Raw genomic sequence first — 18,488 nt, forward strand, 5'->3', positions numbered from 1 at the left:
CTTTCTGCTTTACGTCGAAGTTCGCCATGTTGAACAAACCAGTCCCAGAGGAGCTAAGCACCGTATCATCTTCCAAGGAGCAATGTCTTCCATGAAGCCGGAGTGGCGGCAACGGTTCGCAGTCCTCGATTTTAAACAAACTCTTCGAAGTTAACGACACGGCCCCATCGGGTTCATTGCCCAACATCAGATCCGTGCACTTGTACAACAGAAAATCCGAGTTCCAGTTCAAATCCAGGTCGTCCGTATGTGATATTCCATGGGCAGGTCAGTTCTCCAACTCCCATGGAGGTAAGCACATGTCCCATGGGTCTAAGAGTCAGGGAGGGAAAGTCGACAGAACACTCCAGGATTCAACGACCAACATCTCAAGTTCACCCAATGGGCAGCTGCAGATCGTCATCGGATGGCAAGTACGGGAGGATGCCATGTGTATGTCCCCAATCGGCCGGGTTCGGCTATGAATCCAACTCGCACGGATCCCGACTTTCCTGTCGACGTGCAAGCCACTCGTTCCACCGATGCCGACAACGCTCTCCGCCATTTGATGTCGGAACTGGGAATGTGCTGACCGGCAGAGCTGCTGCAGCTTAAGCCTGCAGAAGTGGCCTGCCGCCCCACCGCCAACTCAGCGTGGGCAGCTGGCAGCTGGCAACTTCCCTGGTACCAGTCGCTGGACAACGCACGGCCGCAGCTAGAAAAACTGCCCCTGCCCGCATTTTTCTTCTTTCTCTTTTTCCTCCTCTTCCTCAACTCCTTCCCAGGACTGAGACTTCCTGGTTGTGATCTCAGCGGTGGAAACCGGATTTGGAGAGCGGTGAACCGGAGACTGAGTGGAACCCGCCCTGGCAGTGGGTCAGGAGTGACCGGGGTCCTGAGAAGGACTGCGGCGCACTGGGTCGCCTTGTGGCTCGTTTCGGAGATCACCATCTCACACCCCCTTGTCAGAAACGCCTGACTTTGTGTCTCCTGGCTGAAAAAGGCACGGCTTTATTTTTTTTCTTTCAACCCCCCCCTGAGAAACGACACGACGGGCCTCGTCATCGACAGCCTTCCGATTGCGTCTCTGGGTCAGGCAGCAAGTAAGTAAAACCCAATACAGAAAAGCTCCAGTTGCCGACGTAACACAGTGGATACGCCGCCAAAGGGTGTGTCAAAGTACCCGGCGCTCTGAGTGGTCCACGGCAGGATTATTTTTATTCGTCCCGAAAACTGACATTCAGCTTCTTGCCAGATCTCCAACCGAAACCCAAAGCCACGCTTTGTTGACGCATCCCTTCCGTCACATCGCGACTTAAATTCAAACTACAAGGCCAATTCTGTGCCATTATCCCCCACAACAACCCCGCGACCGTTCTACGAAAACTTATCTGCTCGGCCAACCCAACAACACCCAAAATGGCACGGATACAGATCCCGATAGACGTGCTGACGTCGCGCCTCAATCTTGGGGACCGCTTCGCTAGCATACGCTCCGGATCGCTCGCCAGCCGCTTTTCGAACCTGCGGCCCCTCTCCGAGTTCTTCGACGTGAAGCGCGTCAACAAGCCGGCCAACTTCGCCGAGATGCAGTCGCGTGTCAACTACAACCTCGGCTACTACTCAAGCAACTATGCCGTCGTCTTCTCCATGCTCTGCATTTACGGCCTGCTCACAAATTTCTGGCTGCTTTTCGACATCATATTTGTCGTCGTTGGCATGTTTGTCATCGGCAAGCTCGAGGGTCGCGACCTCGAGCTCGGCGAGCAGCGTTTCTCAACGGTGCAGCTGTACACGGGTCTCTACGTCATCGCCATTCCGATCGCCCTGATCTCGGGCGTCTTTGGCACGATGATGTGGCTGATCGGCGCGAGCGGTGTGGTCATTCTCGGCCACGCTGCGCTTTTGGACAAGCCCATCGATGAGGCTTTTTCCGGGGAGGCGGTCTAGGTGGTCGGCCGCGAGCTCCCAAACCTGCGCCCCAATGGGGAAGACCATCAAGGCGCGAGAGGAGGACACAGGAAGCGCGCAACGGGGAGGAGGAGAGGTGGTGGGAGTTTAACCAGCGAGTCGAGGAGCTGGGAAGCGAGGATGATTTCGATGCACAGGGCGTTGGTTCGGGCTCAATGGCATTGAGCCGTCGGGTCACTAGTGACCCGCTTCGATTCACGGGGGTAGATTTGGGCGACGGGGACGGTAATACTCGGTCGCGGAAGGCGTATGCATATCAGAACGGGGAGGACGACGAGACAGACGAATCAGAACAAGAGTCGGACGGCGAGGACGGCGTCCGGATGCCTTTGGTAGATCCTCAGGAGGAAGCGCTGGCCGACGCTGCAATGGCCCGGATACAAAAGGCCCATGCCAAGGGCAGACAGGATGTCAAGCTGAGCAAGGAGGAATTGGCCGCTTACCAGCGGCGACTGCAGCGCATGGAGGAGGAGGAGCGCAGACAACGGCGAGATCAGCGGGTTGCCATCCCCATCTCACAACTGGGACCTGGCTTCCGGCCAAATAAACAATTGCTGGAAGATGGCAGCCCTCCGCCTTCACAACAAGACTCGCCGGAGCCGGGGGTAGAGCGACAGGCGTCCTCTCCTCCGATGGGCTATTTCCCACCCCCTTCATCACGGACTCGCGCTCGCCAAGGGGCCGCGTCATCGAGAACGCCGAGTCAGGCTGCCGCTGACAGAGAACCGAGCTCCTCACCGTTCACGTATACCTATGTGCGCGGCGAGCAACCGGCCAATGTTCGCCAACCTTCGGACCCGACAACCAGCAGGCCGCTCTCCATCGCCGAGCCGGTTTCGGCCCGGAACGACGGATCGCCCGGCTCGGATCCCTTTCAGTACATGATGGGAGGGACGCGCACGTCGTACCACGGCGGAGCAGGGTCTGTGCGAAACAGCGTCGCCGAGGTGGACGACATCTACGCCAGCTACGGGTCCGGCCCAACTGGCGGCGCGAGTCGGCGGCAGAGCGGCGGCCCTAGAGAAGCCGATTTGTCCGACGATGACGGTGACCGCAGGCGTGTGGTGGCGAGGGTCAACTCGGGGAGCGGCGGCCGGTCTCGGCACCGGGACAGTACTGATAGCCGGCGGGAGCCTGCACCGGAACCGCGGCCATCTCGGGATCGGACGCCGCCGCTTCCAAAGAAGTCGTCGGCTGTGTCGTCGACGGTGGCAAAGCGCAAGTCGGTGTCGGCCAGCACCAAACCCGTGCGGAAGAAGAAATAGTCGTCATCCTCTCAGGTCTGCTGTGCAGATAGCGGAAGTGATCGGGTTTTACTGTCCTAATGTTTGGTGCAAAAGTGGCTGGCGTTTAGCGATAGACTAGTGCTGCGTTTAATAACGATGGCTGTGTGCATTCTGGAAACAATGTCGCCTTGCTTGACCCATCGTGACCCATCGGTTCAGAGTGAAATCACACACAGGATCCTAGTATAAGCGAGTACCCAAACGCCCTTTTCTTCGTTAAGCAAAAATACCTACCCATACTCATATCTACTCGTAACTATGGCGCGCTGGCCGCTCATCCCTCATCCCTCATCTCATCCATCATCCATCATCATCCCTCATAACCAACCAGCCACACCGAATCAAGAAAACATCTTCATCACCCCCTTCAACCCATCACTCCATCCACCACCACCGCCCCCAAACCCATCAAAATCCCTCTCCAAACTCCTCCTCTCCCACTGCATCCCCCCCTCCCTTCCCCTCTCCACACCCGCCCTAACCACACTACTCCCGCCCCCCGCCGCCGCCGCGGCACCGCTCATCATCCGCACCGCCTCACCCACCAACCCCAACGAATCCCCGCCCCCGGCCCGCGCCGCCACCCCCAGCATGCGCTCCACGAAGGGCGGCAGCCGCAAGCCGACCCGCGCCAGCAGCGCCGTCAGCGCGCCGCCTGTGATTAGCGGCATCAGCACGAGCATGAACACTTTGGTCGGGTGGCGTTTGGCGTAGTAGAGGAGGTCGCGGAAGAGGCGTTTGAGTTTTTTGAGGAGGCGCGCGATGAAGCCGGGCCGGGGGGAGCGCCGGTAGTGGGAGGAGGAGGATGAGTGGGGGGGGCGGCCTCCTAGAGGGGGGTGTTAGTGTCTAGGTGGGGATGGGGAGGTGTTTTTTTTCTTTTGAGGGGGGGGGGGGGGACGTACCGAAGTTGCTGAAGAAGGAGCCTCTAGAGTTGTTGGGCGCGCCGCCGCCGAAGAAGGAGCGCACGCCGTCGTCGTCGCTGTCTCCGCCTCCGCGCCGGGTGTCGTGGTGGCTGCGCCGGCGGCTGCTGCGATGGTGGTCATCCTCGTCCTCGTCGCCGCCGAAGACGGAGGCTGCGATGCCGCTGATGGCGCCGCCCACGCCACCACCACCACCGCTGCTGCCGACGTTGGAGCGGGAGGAGCGGTGGCGCGACCGCGAGCGCTCGTGGCTGCGGGAGCGGTCTTTGTGGTGGTGGTGGCGGCTGCTGCGGTGCGACTTGGACCGCTTCGAGTGCGAGGTCCGCCCCGACATGACCGAGGCGGCGTCGTCGAGGAAGCCCATGGTTGCGTGAGGGTGCTTGTGAGTGCCTGCTGAGTGCTCCCTGAGTGCTTGCGGGTGCTGGGGGTGTTCAACAAGGCTCCGTTACGCAGTACACAAGAGCGATTAACTATAAGCAGCGCGGTGGGCCGTGGCCTGCTATCGTGGCATGCGCTGGGTTGAGCGCGCTCGCAGAGCCAATTGATGCAACTTGACGCTCAGAAATGACAGCGCTGCTCTCTCCACATCGAAGAACTCTGTAAGTCGAGTCTTGGATGCACACAACAGACAGACCGGGGGGGGATGGTTGAAGAAGTCCAGTGGCTGAACACCCCCAGCCCACACCGCCCGAAATTCATGAGGCTGGGACTGGAAGTCGTCTCGTCTCGGAGCTGGACCCCTGCACAGTCAGGGGTCAATGGAAGGCTGGGCAGACTCGGGTGGGACGGCACAGGGGTCCCGGCCCACCAACCAGCGACGCTACCCTAACCCGATGGGCGAGGGCATCTTCAAGGTTGGCTCGTTGTTTGGTTCTAGGTTCTTCCCTCCTGGTGATGATTATTTTGGGGGCGCCGCCCCTTCTGAGTTGGTCTATGATACATCGCCTTCTATTCGTGTCATCCAAATCACCGGTTGAAAACCCAAGCAATAAAACCTCTATCTTAACCTTTTCCGGCCCCCAAATTTCCCGTCTACCTCGCCCGCTCCTCCTCCCTCGCCCTCTGCTTCTTCAACTCATCATAATCGGGCATAAACCGGCTCACCACCGTAAACCCCAGCCCGATGGCCACCATCAACACCCAGATGGCATAACCCCACAGCAGCTGGGTCCGGGCGCCGACGGCAAACAAGCCCGAGAAGGCGGCGGGAGAGAAGGCCCTCACGCCACTCACGATGGCCAGGGCGAGGGCGTTGAGGGTGCCGAGCGTGGCCGGGCTCGGCGAGACGTCGTTGAGGGCGAGCTGGATGGCGGTGAAGCACATGCTGACGCCGGAGCCGATGGCCAGCAGGGGCGGGGCGGCGATCCAGAAGGCCGTCGTGGTGGCGGGGGTGTCGAACCGCAGGAGGAGGTTGAAGAACGGGGCTACGGCGAAGAAGAGCGGGTAGGCGAGGGCGCAGGCCCTGAGAACGCCGTTGGTGCCGATGCGCCGGTGCAGCGGCGGGAACACCAGCAGGATCCAGAGCGCCTGGGCAAAGCCGTTGAGCCCCATCATAAGGGAGATCTGAAGCGGCGTGAAGCCCCAGCCGCCGAGGCTGACCTTGGTGAACCAGAAGACGGGGATGATGGACGTGTAGGAGTAGGCTAGGAGCATGATGTGGCCGTACGTGTAGAGGACGATAGGCACACCGGGGAACTTGAGCAGGTCCCGCGTAGAACGCGTTTTGGGTTTGGGGGCGGCGGATTCTTCGCTGTGGCTGCCGTCGGCCGCGGTGGGTTTGACGAGCGTCTCCTCGACGCAGACGGCAGTAACGGCCACGGCGGAGAGGCCGATACAAGCCACGACCAAGCTCGGGAGCGCGTATGGGTAGTTGATAAAAAAGGTAACGTTGCCGAACAGGCCGGGGGTACTGCCGTGCCGGGTCGGCTAGGGCACCACCGATGAGCGGCCCGAACAAGATGCCCATGTTGCCGGTGAAGGCGAACCAACTAAAAGCGCGGGCCTGGGTCTTGGAGGTGCTGTGCTCCGAGATCATGGTGCGGATGGTAACGATGGTGCCAGCAAAGACACCGGCGAGGCAGCGGAAGAGGACCATTTGCCAAAGTGTCTTTGCCATGCCGAAGAGTGCCGTGGCACAGGAAACGCCAGCCAGCGAGAAGACCAATACCGGCTTGCGGCCGAAGCGGTCGGAAGCCCTTCCCCACATGATCATGACCATCATCTGGGTGAGCGAGAAGAGCGACTCGATCAGGCCGCTGTAGAAACCCACGTCGGCATCGGCGAGCTGACCATTCTCCTGGGCCATCTGGTTGATGTAGGGGAAGATGCAGAAGAAAGCCACGGGCTCGACCCAGCGGGCGTAACAGAGGGCGGCGATCTGCCACACGGGCAGCGGCTTGTCGTCGGCATTGTTGTCTTGATGGGTGTCGATGTTCGGGATATCTTCAGAAGCCAAAAGCCGTGTCTGCTCCGTCGCCTCGTACACGCCGTCGACACCATTGGCGCCGTCACCACTCATTTTGCGTGATACGGTGAAGAAATTGGTGGTTCAGAGATCGTAATGCCCGGTTTCCTAAGCATTGCTGCAAAGATGCCCTCGTAGATATTTATGCCGACCGCTTACACAGTACCGCGTCAAAAGCTTAAAACGGAGTCGGCGTGGCAGGCAGCGTGCTGGCGTTGCCCTCAGATGAAAAATGGCGCGATTGGCCGCTATCAGTGGGGGGTGGAACCCCCGAAGATGATCTTCCCAGGGGCACGGTGCCCTGTGGGGACCCGAGGGGTTCGTGTTTCCTTTCTCATTCTTTTCTTTCTCGCCGGGATCAACGAGTTACGAAGAGTCTGATGAGATGTTTTGCTTCCCCGTGAGACTCGGAGCCAGTGCTACTCACCTACCGTAACCTGTACGCAGTACATACATGTACAACTTACATACCTACATAAATACAGTGCATCCCCAAAAAGCCAGCATCGTATCAATAACGTTGCATTGTTCGTCGGTTGTGTGCGACCCGGCATCCAACTGCCGCATCCGGAAGGCAGCATTGCGAGAGTTCCTACGATGGGTGGATGGGTCAGCACTGCGACTCGAGGGTGTCACCGTCACTGGCTGCACGCACTTTTCATCGGTTCTGCCCTCGCATTCCCTTAATAAGAAAAGACCACACGGCAGGAAGGTCAGAGCACATACTACCTCTCGTGTCATGGCCAGGTGACGCCGACCAAACAAGCCTCACCGAGGCACAAACGTGGCAACCCACCTTAATCGAAGCTGCCACACACACACACATCGCGCTTTGCCGCGTGCCGACATCAGAGAAGGTCCTTCTAGAATATGACCGTGTGGCTGTCGCACCGTCACAGCGGGGTGGTCAGCCCTTGGCACAATAAGAGCGTGGGCGTCAGACAAGCTGTGCTGGGTGAGTACCAGTGGTGCCCAGATAAGCCCAGCGATCAAAGCGTGAGAGAAGAGAAATCGGGGTTTGAGAATCTACTATCAATGAGTGAGGGTATCTTTCAGACATCAGCCCGCTTTTCCCAACACGCCGTCCATGCCCAACAAGAGTGACAGGCTTTTTGTTTCCCTTTTGTCCGTGCCCGCAACCCAGAAGCCAGAAGTGACCGTATCTTGACCGCGCCGTGCCATGAACCACAAAGAGCAACGCTCACAAGACAAGAAATGCGTCCCATCCCCGTAGACCGACCTACCTACTGCACGCCGCCAACACCCCGTGTATACCTCCACAACAAACTTGCTCCTTTCAGCTTCCACTTTGGCAAGCATATCCTCTCGCCAGCCCCTTTGCCCGCAGGTCCCATTCCACCACCACCACCACCACCACCACCACCACCACCACCACCAGCAGCACATGCCTTCCCAGCAGCCGCGCCCCGAAACACACCCCCCTCCTCCCCGGCATGCCCGTCCCGAGTCTCCTCGTCAGCACCCCCAGCCGGCAAGCAAGCCGCGACCATGCCCCGAACCCAGCGCCGCCTAAACCGCCGCCAGTCGTCGTTGGTCGGCCACGGATCGCACCACTCGCCTTCCTCCTCCCCATCACTAGCATCTCCACTCCCAACGCCCACGTTCCCAATAGAACAATCCCACCTACTCCCTTCCCCGATACCACTAAACCCAGTCCCACCCCCTAACCCCAAACCCGACCCCGACCCCAGAGAAGAAGCCCCGCCCCGCGACCCGTTAACATAGCACTCATACTCATCGAACTCGTCGCGCTCCTGCGCCCGCGCGTCCGGCAGCGGGTAGTACAGGAACTCGTTGGAGTGGGGCCGCCGCGGCGGCGAGTTGATGTTGGCCTCAATGTCAAACTTGAACCGGTACGCCTGATGCACCTGCTGCTGCCGCGGGGCCGGGGTCGGGGTTGGAGTTGTCGAAGTTGTGGTTGTGGTTGTGGTCGGGGTGGTCATCGGTTGGAGGGTTGCGTGCGGTTGTTGCTGGTGCTGATGGTGCTGGTTTTGTTGTTGTTGTGGGTTTTGCGGAGATGGTGGGAGTCGTAGTTGTTGTATGTGTGCCGGTTGAATTTGTAAAGGTAGTGGTGGTGGCGGCGGGGGTGATTGTTGTTGCGAGAGAGCTGAGAATGATGGGAGCGGTAGGGACGGCGGTGGCAAAGGGGAGGTGGTTGTGCTGTTCGCCGGGGAAGGTAGTCCATTTCGTATTGTCGTCGGGGCCGCCGTGGGAGGGCAATGAGGAGGAGGGCGGTTGTTTAAAGGGGGGCCATTGCCAGCGGGTGGCGAAGGGTGAACGATAGTATCGGATGTAGTTCTATACAAAGGCCCTAGCCCAGCAGAAGTTGACGCTGTCGCCGGTGGTAGGGGCATTGGTGTCAATGTCCCCGGAAACCGAAAGTCAAATTCGAACTGGAACTCTTGGTGGACCACAAAGATGAGCGTTCGAAGCCGCGGGAACTTAGCCAGGCTACCCAGCAGCTTGCTCATGTTGTTTTTGGATACCTTTCGGCCTAGAACGGGGTGGAAGATGCCAGGGTAGATTCCGTATGACGTTCCGAGCGCAAGGCGGGTTGCGTTCTCCCGCACCAGCGGGATCTGGCTCATAAAATGCAGCGTCCGGTGTAACCGCTTAACGAGCAGGTATGGCTCCAAAAGTAGGATATCCCGCGACATGTCGACGAATTTGGTCGTCTTTCCCAGTGTCAGGGGCTTGTAGTGGTGTAAGACAAAGTACCGACTTTCCCGACACACGGCCGCGAGCGCTGGCGGAGGTTCTGGGTGCATGTTCGCAAACATCAACCCTTCTTGAGCCGGTGTCTTCTGCTTCGCATTGGGCGCATCCAAGACCTCGTACACCCTTGGCTCCGGCAAAGCGAACTCCCAGATCATGTTCCGGATCTCAGGGGGGAGCCGTTGAAACCTGGCGAACTGGTCTGACGTCTGCATCGGGCAGCACCGCGGGAACAACTGGTCATGATGCATGGTTTCTGATCGCGAGCCGATGCACCTTTCCGGGGAATCGAGTTCCGCGACCGAGATATATCGTAGATTCCGTCGTCGACCCAGTCCCTTTAGCCAAGCAGCCCTTCTTCCCGTGATATCCCGCTCTTGAGAATATACCCGGCCCAGCCTCTCGGATCGGTAGCCACGTCAAGTCTCTCCGCACTTCAATTTGAGCCGCGTCCCAACGACAAGCCACGAAAGAAATAGCTGGCTGGAGTTAAGATGCCGGCAGTCGACCCGGAGAGCGGCGGGGTTGAGCTCGGTAACTCTGAATTGGATGTTCGGGACCAAGGGTCGGTGGGCGTCTGGTACCTTGGGCAAGTCTGCACGGCAAAGAAACAGCTTATGAGAAGCTGACCAAAAGCGATGGTGGGGAGCAAGCCGCACACATTAGGATCCAAGCTGATTAAGACGCAGCAACAAGAAACTGCGTGTGCCAATATTACAGACCGCGGCACAGGGCGCAGTAACACGTCATGTGTCCTCGCAAGTTCAAAGTCCACGGAGAGAAAAAGGAAGTTGAGAAGAACCTGGGAAGCGAATGATGTTTGGGCGCCACCAACTTTTGGGGCCCGCTGCGGCTTCAGCTCTTTCATCACTTGACAAAAGCAAGCAGGCAATCCGACGCTTCCCGGGTCTAGGAGAGCCTAGACAAAGCGCCGCGCTCGGGAGCGAGCCGAGCGACATATCGGAAACGGGTTAAGGGGGTCCAAGGCGGTATTTCCAAGAGTTACCATGCGTGCGCTTGCTTGGACATGGAAGATGTACCCCTCTCCCCCTTCTTGGATAAGGGACGGGAGCAGCAGATGAGATGGGAAAGTGCCAAACCTTCCCGCAAGAAGAAATTCCACACGGGACTGGCCGGCCCCCTTCTTAGGCCAGAGCGGGAAAAAGGAGCCACGGTCCATCCGACGCTACCGACCGCTGGACAATGGCAGGCTTGGTCATGGTCATGTCATTTCGTATGGCTCTGCGGGAGGCTGCGGGAACCTGACGACGTTGCGCCCTGTGGAGGGAGCTGGCAGCGCCGAGGCCCAACCGCTGCGGGAGCTGTCCGTCAGCTGGGCGCGCGGGTTGCGGTGAGCGGGATGGCGAGCAGATTGGGGGTCCTTTGGGCGCATGGTGTCGAATAGGCAGGCCGAAACAGACAGGAGGTCAGTGAGGTCGGTGGAAGGGACTCTGCAGAGCAAGGGATGGTACGTGGCGGTGGGTTCCGGTGAGCTATTCTTAGTATATAGGGGCCACGTTTTATTCCTGCAGCAACCCAATTCATTAGTTCCTCAGGCTTACCGATCTGGGATCCATGGTTACGTGCCGTCGACAAGCGAGTTGTTGCAGTCGGGTTTGTGCGCCGGATTTTCGTGATCGGGAAATAGTGTGCTAGCGGCTCGGGCTCGGGGGTGAGGGGGCAAGCTCCGGGCTTCGATAGGCGAGTTGGCGAGTTGGCCGAAACTGAGAGGAGGCTGATGGCCCGTTCTGTGGTCCGGCACCAGTCAAGCGCAATGACAAGCACGCCTCCCAGATGCGAGTGTGTGCGTGAGGAGGGGCCGGCGATAACCAATACGCTACCGCAGCATGTACCAAGGAACACATGTGAGGCGGAAGAATGTGGGGGAGGCTCGAAGCAATACTACCCAAGCATGGATGCAAAACGTGAGGTCTCACGGGCCCAGATGATAGGGGGATTTTGAGACGGATCACCGAAGGACCCTCCAAGTGCCCTGATCCCAGACAGAAACTCGAAACAAAACGTGGGCTGATCATTCTGAACTTGTTTGGAGAGCTGCCGGTCCAAGAACTGGCGGCCATTGCAGCAGATCAGACATTCCGGGAAAGAGATAAAACGAGATAAAACGAGACAAATGAAGCAGGAAGAAAGGAGGGGGAGCGAGGACGGTTGTGAAAAATGACGATGATTCTATTTTCGACTGAAATTGTAGAAGAGAGGAATAAAAATTAGACGGTTCCATTTCGGAGGGGCAGAGGGGCACGCGGACTGCTGTGGTCGCCGAATCTGGCAGGGACGACACGCGCTGTCTCAGCCAGGTCCGGGTACTTGGTATGTCCCCCACCAGCTCACCAAGGGCTGAGAGGTACCGACCTGAGGTATGGACTTGGCAACCCCCTTCTTTCTCTCCCCATCATCCATTTTGACCGAAATATCATCTTTCAGTTAGATGTTTTGCCTTTCACGAATCATCTTAATAGTACTGAATCGCTCAAAAGTCTCTGCTCTCGTGCCGCAGTCGACACACACGATCAATTCCACATTACCAGTAATGGAACAGAGCGAGTGACAGACAGTGACCACTTACAAGTGTCGGGCATCAGCACTCGGGTTCACATTATGTTTCTGCGTCACAGATACGCATTGTGTAGTTATCCCTTCGTTCTAAACTCCTTTCCTTAGATTTAAATTAGCAGAATAAGTGATATGTGTAGTTTTCCGTGCATCTATCTACCTATGACACGTCTCTCATAGAGTTCAAATTCCTCAAGCAAGCCGAGCTTGGAGTTGGACCCCAGTTTCCTACTTTTGACATTTTCTCAAGAACCAACCGACCATGTCGAGATTAAGCGGGGCCTGCAGTCTCCCAACAGCCGGCTCGAGATATCAAGTTGCAGCACAGCGGCCCAACGTTCAACAACCTAGGCGACGCGGTACAATCCACGGCAGAGGCACACTCGGACGTTGATGGCGGCAGATAACAATATTGGTGGCCTTCCCGGCATCTTACGCCTCACTTCCGACACACGACGCCGCATCTACCTGCACGCTGGGCTGGCGTACCAAGACCATGATTTCGTGGCAGTGCCCGGAGTTTACAACCTAGGCGAGCGGACTGTTGAGAGGCGCCACGAGATAGATCAGAGGTGTAGAAAGTTCCACGGCTTGTTGCTCTCGTGCCCAACTATATACGCCGAAGCATCCACCGTCCTATACTCGGCAAACTGGTTTCTCATCCGTTACCAAGCCCGTCGGTCTCTCGCGCCCCTTCGTTCTCTGACCCCTCACTCGTTGGCTCATTTGGCCAATCTTAAAATCATACTCAACCAAACCTCCTGCCACGAAGAACAGCAAACCGGAGAGGAGGGCCACGGAGAATGCTGCGACAACGGCACGGTCAAGTCAACCACCGCGCGCTGCGACGTCTTCGAGCATGATCACGACCTTCCCCTCTACACATCGGATTCGCGAACCGAGGCCGTTCTTGCAGAGTGGCACGCAACTGCCACCTATCTCGCAGCGCATATTGTTCCCGGACAGCTCGAGCTGACCTTGGTGTGCGATGTGCACCACGAAAACGTCGAAACAGCCAAGCTCGTGCTGGACAGCCTCCGTTTACTGCCCCGGCTTAAAGATTGTCATATCCGACTCTGCCGTATCCGCGAGCCCCAACTCCAACAGCTCGCCCAGGATGCTGTTTTACGGGCCCGCGGTCTCCTATCCGCCGAACACCTGGCGGCGTCTTCGGGCTCTGCTCCCCGTCTAATCAACCTCCCACGCGAGCTACAGCTTCGTATTCTCGAGCATACCGACCTTGTCACGCCTCATAAAGAGGTTATGTGGAGGAGAGGATCCCATGGATATTACAGAGCGAGCGCCGGATACTATACACCGGGGACCAATCGCCCGCCCGAAATCCACCACGGGTATCAGTTTATCTGCTGCGTCGGAACGCCGTGGCCGCATCCATCCAACGGCTGTTGCTGCCGCCAACGACACGCGGCCGTGTCGTCTCGATGTAAATGCTGGGCGCCGCCGACTCCTTTGTTCCGTGTCTGCCGAACACTCTACTTGGAGGCGAATCGAGTCTTGTACAGCGAAAACCGTTTTATCGTTATCGAGACTCCGTTTATAAGCCCGTTTGCTGAATGGGGCCCAGGCGATTACCCATACTCGGTCTTCGCGGCCAGCCAGTTCCTACGGCACGTTGTCCCTCGCCACTGCCTTCAACATATCCGCTTCCTCGAGCTAGTGTTCGCCCCCTTCAGCCATTTGAGTAAGCCGCGGAACGGGCATCCCGCCCTACAGGACTGGTCCGACACGCTCAACTGGGTGAAGCAGGAACTCAACCTACCGGGCCTGACCCTGCGTTTGATCATGGTGGACGAGTACGATGAGGGACTCCAGGTGAGGCGCGAAATAACGCGGGCGCAAGGAAAAGAAGTCCTGGCGTTCTACAACTCGATCCTACTGCCCATACGGTGCTTGAATCCGGTAGGGAGTGAGGGTGGTCTGGCACGGTTCTATACTCAGATGAGATGGCCCTTGAGATGGACAGAGTGGGCGCGGAGCAAGATACGGGAGAAGGAGGGGTGGGGCTGGCTGGAATCCAAAGAACGAGAGCTCAAGAGGCGGACCGAGCAAGCTATCATGGGAGAGCGGTACGAGCGTGTCTGCGTCGCGGCCAAGGAACCGAAGGCGAGCCTCTGGACGTGGGCTTGTCCCAATGATTCCTGGGATTAATACTTTTACATAGGCCGAGCAAATATTCAGATTTCTACGTACCCAAACCTGCGCCCTGTGCTGGCGTTGCATGATGAGTTCCATATATCAAGAGATAAGGCGAAGAAAGTACAGCATCACTCGCTATAATACCCCGGTGACGTATCTAGAAGCCGTTTTGGAGTCTTCGCTCGTCCCGCAAACAGACCATATGCTCAACGGCATCCCTCAGGGGAATGAGGCTTCCCTTTGCTTGGGTTGTAATATCATCGCGGTTGCGGATATTGACGCCGCGGGACCTTTTTTCCTCCGCTCCAACAACTAGGGGTTGAACACGAGGTTAGCGCTGCTACAGTTTGACATAAAGATGGGACAAGTGTCATACCAAATATAAAGTTGTACTGGTCAAGTTGGCCTGAGCGGACTTTCTTCTGGAGTGTGTTGCCGCTCAAGTCGGCATCGACGTACAGACCACGCTCCCGGAGTAGATTTCGAACCTCTTCCGCATAGTCGTTCAGGGCTGGCATGACGGGAATCACCAGGACCTGACGAGGACTGAGCCAGAAGGGCCACTTCCCACCAAAATGCTCAACTAGAACACCAAACATCCTCTCGAAACTTCCAAAAATGGCGCGGTGGATCATCACTGGCCGAGCATAACCCGCGGGGAGGTCTTCTTCGAGGTTCTGGTCGGCGGATTCTGACCCGGTGTTCTCCCCCTTCACATACCGGAGCTTGAAGCGCCGTGGGAGGTTGAAGTCCAGTTGGATCGTTCCGCACTGGTGTTCGCGTTGCAGTGCATCGGTGAGTTCAATGTCGATCTTGGGGCCATAGAAGGCACCATCACCAGGCTTTTCCTCCCATGAAGAGCCCAAGGAGCTGGTAAACTTATCAAGCGCGGCTTTGAGCTTTGACTCAGCCTCGTCCCAAACGCTGATTTCCCCAATGTACTTCTCGGGTCTGGTGGAGAGCTTGATCTTGAAAGAGAAGCCACAGATGCCATACACACTCCTGAGGAAGTCAAAGATCCCATCGATCTCGGAACTAACCTACGATGGAGTTAGTGTAAACAGGAGAGCGAAGACCTTTACCCCACAGATTATCCATACCTGCTCCGGCGTGCAGAAGATGTGTGCGTCGTCTTGCACAAAGCGGCGCACTCGTGTCAGGCCAGTGAGAGCACCCGAGAACTCATTCCGATGTACTACCCCAAAGTCCGCCATCCGCCATGGCAAATCCTTGTAGGAAACATCAGAATGCGCAAAGACCTTGCAGTGGCCTGGGCAGTTCATGGGTTTCAGCCCATATTGCTCCTTCTCGATCTCGAAAGTGAACATGCCTAGCATCGTCCGGTGTTAGTGAAAAGTGCAACAGACACACGCGGATCGCGATCCTACCATCAGCGTAGTGGTCCCAGTGCCCAGAAGTCTTCCACAGATCTGCCTTGTACATGTTGGGCGTGATAACCTCATCGTAGCCGCGCTTTCGGTATTCTTGCCGGAGCAAGTCAAGCATGGCGTTGTAGATTCTGGTGCCATGAGGTAGAAAGAAGCACGAGCCTGGAGAGACAGGATCGAAGAAGAAGAGTTTCTGATCGGCTCCGATCTTCCGGTGGTTCCTCTTAGCGGCTTCGGCGAGGAAGTGGTGGTAGTCCGCTAGCTGCTGTTTGTCGGGAAAAGAGATGCCCGCCACGCGCTGAAGGGACTCGTTCTTCTGGTCACCAAGCCAATAAGCTGATCCTAGCTGTTGAACGGTTAGTCCCAGGGAACAGAGGTGGAATGGTTGACTAGAGCGAGCCAACGATAGCAGCTAGTGATCCAAACATACTCGAAGAACCGAGAAGGCCTTGATCTTCCCGGTGTGTTGTACATGCGGTCCCCGGCAAAGGTCTATCAGAGGGCCACATCGGTAGACCGTGCTGCTCCCACCATTGGGAACTCGTTGCTCGATAAAGTAGAGTTTGTATGGACTGTACTCAAACATCCTGATAAGATCGGCCTTGGACATGACGAGGCGTTGGAAACGCTGTTTCTCCTTGATTATTGACTTCGAAGACTTCTCAAGAATCGATTTCTCCGACTCCTGAATGCCACTAATGTTGCTGAAGGTTAACCAAATGCGCAGTACCTACATAATAAGACCACACAACGCAAGAGACCTACCGATCTAGGTTTCCCATGTCGTAGTAGAAACCAGGGGGGTCCGTGGTGGGAGGGCCGTTGCAGAGGTAACAGCCGAAGCACTTCTCGGCGGCTTCTCCGAGAATATGCGCGCTTGAGTGCCAGAACACCTTTTTGGCTTGAAACCTATGAGCTGACACCCTGGGAACAAGAGCAATCTTGGAGGTTACGCACCTTCGGGGTGGCTAAAGTCAAGAAGTTCCAGCTTGCAACTACCCTCAAGTGGTCGATCGAGGTCCCAGAGCTCATCATCCACCATCGCAATGACGGTACGCTCGAGCAGGGATTTCGATATCGAACCGGCAACGCTTGCTGGTGTGGTTTCCCATGATTCCCCGCCCATAACCACGCCATCGACTAGCGTAATCGAAATTTGGTCCCGGGGTTTCACTGCCAGTAAAACGCATGTCAGTGAGCAGGCCACGGGCTAGAAACGAGGCTCACTGGACTAACGTTCGAGTTCGGCTGCATATGCTGCTGAGAGTTGGTCAAAGATTGCAATGCGATGTTGAACAAAAGCGGGCTGCCCGTCAACCTAAACGGTAGTCTTGGTAAGTACATCGCCAAACTAGTCGGTAGGCGCCTTGAATTGTACCTTCGGCCAGTCACTTTGTTTCGGTTTAGAAACGTCCCCTGGTGAGGGTTCAACGGCGGCGGCGGCTTCGCCCAAAGGCACGGCCGGTTGGACTGCAACGGGTTCGCTCATGGTGCTGTTTGGTCTAACAATCCTCTATCCTGTTGTCAAAGAAAATGGTGGACGGCGATGAGTGTTTTACTAGGTTGGGGATTTAAGATATTGGCCCCTGTGAGTCACTTTGGGTGAGTCAAGGTACCTTGACTGTTGGGTCAGGGAGTGCGTCTTGCTCTTGCAGTTGGTATTCTACATGTGATTACGTTAGGTAGCACTGAACCGTCGGTATTGAGCAAACTACCTACCTACAGGCATTGGATAAAAGTATCTCTAGATTTTGATGAGCTGGGTTTAGTGCTAATTGAGCTGACGTCCTTCAGTGTGAATAACCTGGAAGTTTATATCCGTAGTTGAATGCAACTTCGACGCTGTCCATACCCTTGTGAGTTGAGAAGTCCACAGCACCTATAGTTTATCCTCAAAATTCGATGAGAACCCACCAAATTTCCCTGCGCCTCGTTCTTTTTTATCCTTCTTTTAATCACTTTTTCTTTGTCTAGAGGTATGTCCAAACCTCCCACCGAAACCCTGGCGAGCAGCTGGAACAGGGACTTCAGCTTCACCGATTTGCCGGTGCTTAAGACCACAACCCGAGTGTTTCATGGGTTAGTTGTGGCAGACTCACAACTACCTTATCTCTAATAACGCTGCAGTTGTTACCGAATTGTAAGATCGATTTGATTTCGGGTTCTGTACTCCATCAGACGATGTTGTCGAGGGAGTGCCCGGAATGATGGACCCCAGTCCTTGCAGTTGCCCGGGCCAGACCTTGGTGGGGCACCGGCCGGAAACGGTTCTTCCGGGCTCCACCGAAAAAAATTCTTGGGACCGCCGACCAAGGTATAAAGTCGTCGTCGGGCGAAGCTCGTCCACTTTTTTGTCCCCTTCTTTTGGTGTGCGGCTTCCACATCAGTAAATTTGACCATCCCCGGTTGCTTCGATTCCCGTTCCTTCTGGAACCTCCATGGTATTCGTTGTGTCAGTTGTGGAACAGAGCGATCATATTGCAGGCCGGCCTCCTCGTCAGTCCAATCCATCCAGAAGAATCCCTCAAGGGTCTGGGTGGTGACGTTGAGGCTGGACATTATTTTCCTTGTTCATGCGGCCAGAGAGTGGCTGGGTTCAGCTTGCTGAGCCTTCCGGTTGATTGTCGTTTGCCGGGGATCACTTGTGTGACACGGAAATAGGCAGTTGGGAGAGTGACTGGGTATTGTCAACTGGTTTTGACAAGGCGTCACGTATTCCCGTCCCTCTTTACTATAGATCAGGGAAACGCCTGGTGGTTCGTTCGCGCGACGTACGGATTATTGCGACCTTGTGACCATCATGCGATTTCCTATCAAGAATTAGGTGGGTGTGCAATCAAAAAGGCTTCGCACCTTCCGCATTCATGACCGGGAGCTCAGCGATCAGCTGGGCCAACAAATAAACACGTCTGGTCGGATGCAATCTGGCACACCAGCGTCGGGCACATGAATGGTTCTCATATCAATGCCATCTCTGCTTCTATGCGTCAAAAATCATCACTCGTCACTCAAG

At 56.6% G+C, this 18,488-nt stretch overlaps 7 protein-coding genes across 7 annotated transcripts; 3 read left to right on the forward strand and 4 right to left on the reverse strand.

Moving 5' to 3' along the window:
* The first annotated feature begins 929 nt into the window (after positions 1–929).
* Positions 930–2,017, forward strand: B0H64DRAFT_23588 (PRA1 family protein-domain-containing protein). Its single transcript, XM_062799790.1, has 3 exons — positions 930–1,082; positions 1,131–1,148; positions 1,235–2,017. The coding sequence occupies exon 3, from the start codon at positions 1,399–1,401 to the stop codon at positions 1,927–1,929; it is 531 nt and encodes a 176-aa protein (XP_062664306.1). The 5' UTR covers positions 930–1,082; positions 1,131–1,148; positions 1,235–1,398; the 3' UTR covers positions 1,930–2,017.
* B0H64DRAFT_381877 (uncharacterized protein) lies at positions 1,927–3,354 on the forward strand. The gene has a single exon (XM_062802828.1). The coding sequence runs from the start codon at positions 2,106–2,108 to the stop codon at positions 3,213–3,215; it is 1,110 nt and encodes a 369-aa protein (XP_062664307.1). The 5' UTR covers positions 1,927–2,105; the 3' UTR covers positions 3,216–3,354.
* A 1-nt stretch (position 3,355) lies between these two features.
* B0H64DRAFT_449288 (uncharacterized protein) lies at positions 3,356–4,520 on the reverse strand (the record flags this gene model as incomplete). The annotated part of the gene is made up of 2 exons (XM_062807083.1): positions 3,356–4,062; positions 4,139–4,520. The coding sequence occupies 2 exons, from the start codon at positions 4,518–4,520 to the stop codon at positions 3,578–3,580; spliced, it is 867 nt and encodes a 288-aa protein (XP_062664308.1). The 3' UTR covers positions 3,356–3,577.
* A 502-nt stretch (positions 4,521–5,022) lies between these two features.
* B0H64DRAFT_381883 (major facilitator superfamily domain-containing protein) lies at positions 5,023–7,047 on the reverse strand. Its single transcript, XM_062802829.1, has 2 exons — positions 6,112–7,047; positions 5,023–6,065 (listed from the first exon to the last, which is right to left on the reverse strand). Exons 1-2 carry the CDS (start codon positions 6,672–6,674, stop codon positions 5,189–5,191), a joined length of 1,440 nt encoding a protein of 479 aa, XP_062664309.1. The 5' UTR covers positions 6,675–7,047; the 3' UTR covers positions 5,023–5,188.
* Positions 7,048–7,705: 658 nt separating this feature from the next.
* On the reverse strand, positions 7,706–10,028 carry B0H64DRAFT_23728 (uncharacterized protein). Its single transcript, XM_062799812.1, has 2 exons — positions 10,018–10,028; positions 7,706–9,951 (listed from the first exon to the last, which is right to left on the reverse strand). Exon 2 carries the CDS (start codon positions 9,605–9,607, stop codon positions 7,865–7,867), a length of 1,743 nt encoding a protein of 580 aa, XP_062664310.1. The 5' UTR covers positions 9,608–9,951; positions 10,018–10,028; the 3' UTR covers positions 7,706–7,864.
* Positions 10,029–12,061: 2,033 nt separating this feature from the next.
* B0H64DRAFT_381886 (uncharacterized protein) lies at positions 12,062–14,139 on the forward strand. The gene has a single exon (XM_062802830.1). It carries the CDS (start codon positions 12,324–12,326, stop codon positions 14,097–14,099), a length of 1,776 nt encoding a protein of 591 aa, XP_062664311.1. The 5' UTR covers positions 12,062–12,323; the 3' UTR covers positions 14,100–14,139.
* Positions 14,140–16,964, reverse strand: B0H64DRAFT_421808 (uncharacterized protein; the record flags this gene model as incomplete). The annotated part of the gene is made up of 9 exons (XM_062805539.1): positions 14,140–14,399; positions 14,464–15,127; positions 15,188–15,417; positions 15,476–15,821; positions 15,906–16,170; positions 16,241–16,376; positions 16,433–16,648; positions 16,712–16,793; positions 16,854–16,964. The coding sequence occupies 9 exons, from the start codon at positions 16,962–16,964 to the stop codon at positions 14,245–14,247; spliced, it is 2,205 nt and encodes a 734-aa protein (XP_062664312.1). The 3' UTR covers positions 14,140–14,244.
* Between the last annotated feature and the right edge of the window lie 1,524 nt (positions 16,965–18,488).

The sequence above is a fragment of the Chaetomium fimeti genome, assembly GCF_033439085.1.
Source record: "Chaetomium fimeti strain CBS 168.71 chromosome Unknown B0H64scaffold_1, whole genome shotgun sequence".
In the NCBI taxonomy this organism is placed as follows: domain Eukaryota; kingdom Fungi; phylum Ascomycota; class Sordariomycetes; order Sordariales; family Chaetomiaceae; genus Chaetomium; species Chaetomium fimeti.

Coding starts and splice junctions, on each gene's coding strand:
- B0H64DRAFT_23588 (XM_062799790.1), top strand. CDS start 1,399: ATGGCACGGATACAGATCCCGATAGACGTGCTGACGTCGCGCCTCAAT.
- B0H64DRAFT_23728 (XM_062799812.1), bottom strand. CDS start 9,607: ATGCATCATGACCAGTTGTTCCCGCGGTGCTGCCCGATGCAGACGTCA.
- B0H64DRAFT_381877 (XM_062802828.1), top strand. CDS start 2,106: ATGGCATTGAGCCGTCGGGTCACTAGTGACCCGCTTCGATTCACGGGG.
- B0H64DRAFT_381886 (XM_062802830.1), top strand. CDS start 12,324: ATGGCGGCAGATAACAATATTGGTGGCCTTCCCGGCATCTTACGCCTC.
- B0H64DRAFT_381883 (XM_062802829.1), bottom strand. CDS start 6,674: ATGAGTGGTGACGGCGCCAATGGTGTCGACGGCGTGTACGAGGCGACG. Junction 6,066..6,111: donor ACCGGCAACATGGGCATCTT/GTTCGGGCCGCT, acceptor CCGGCACGGCAG/TACCCCCGGCCTGTTCGGCA.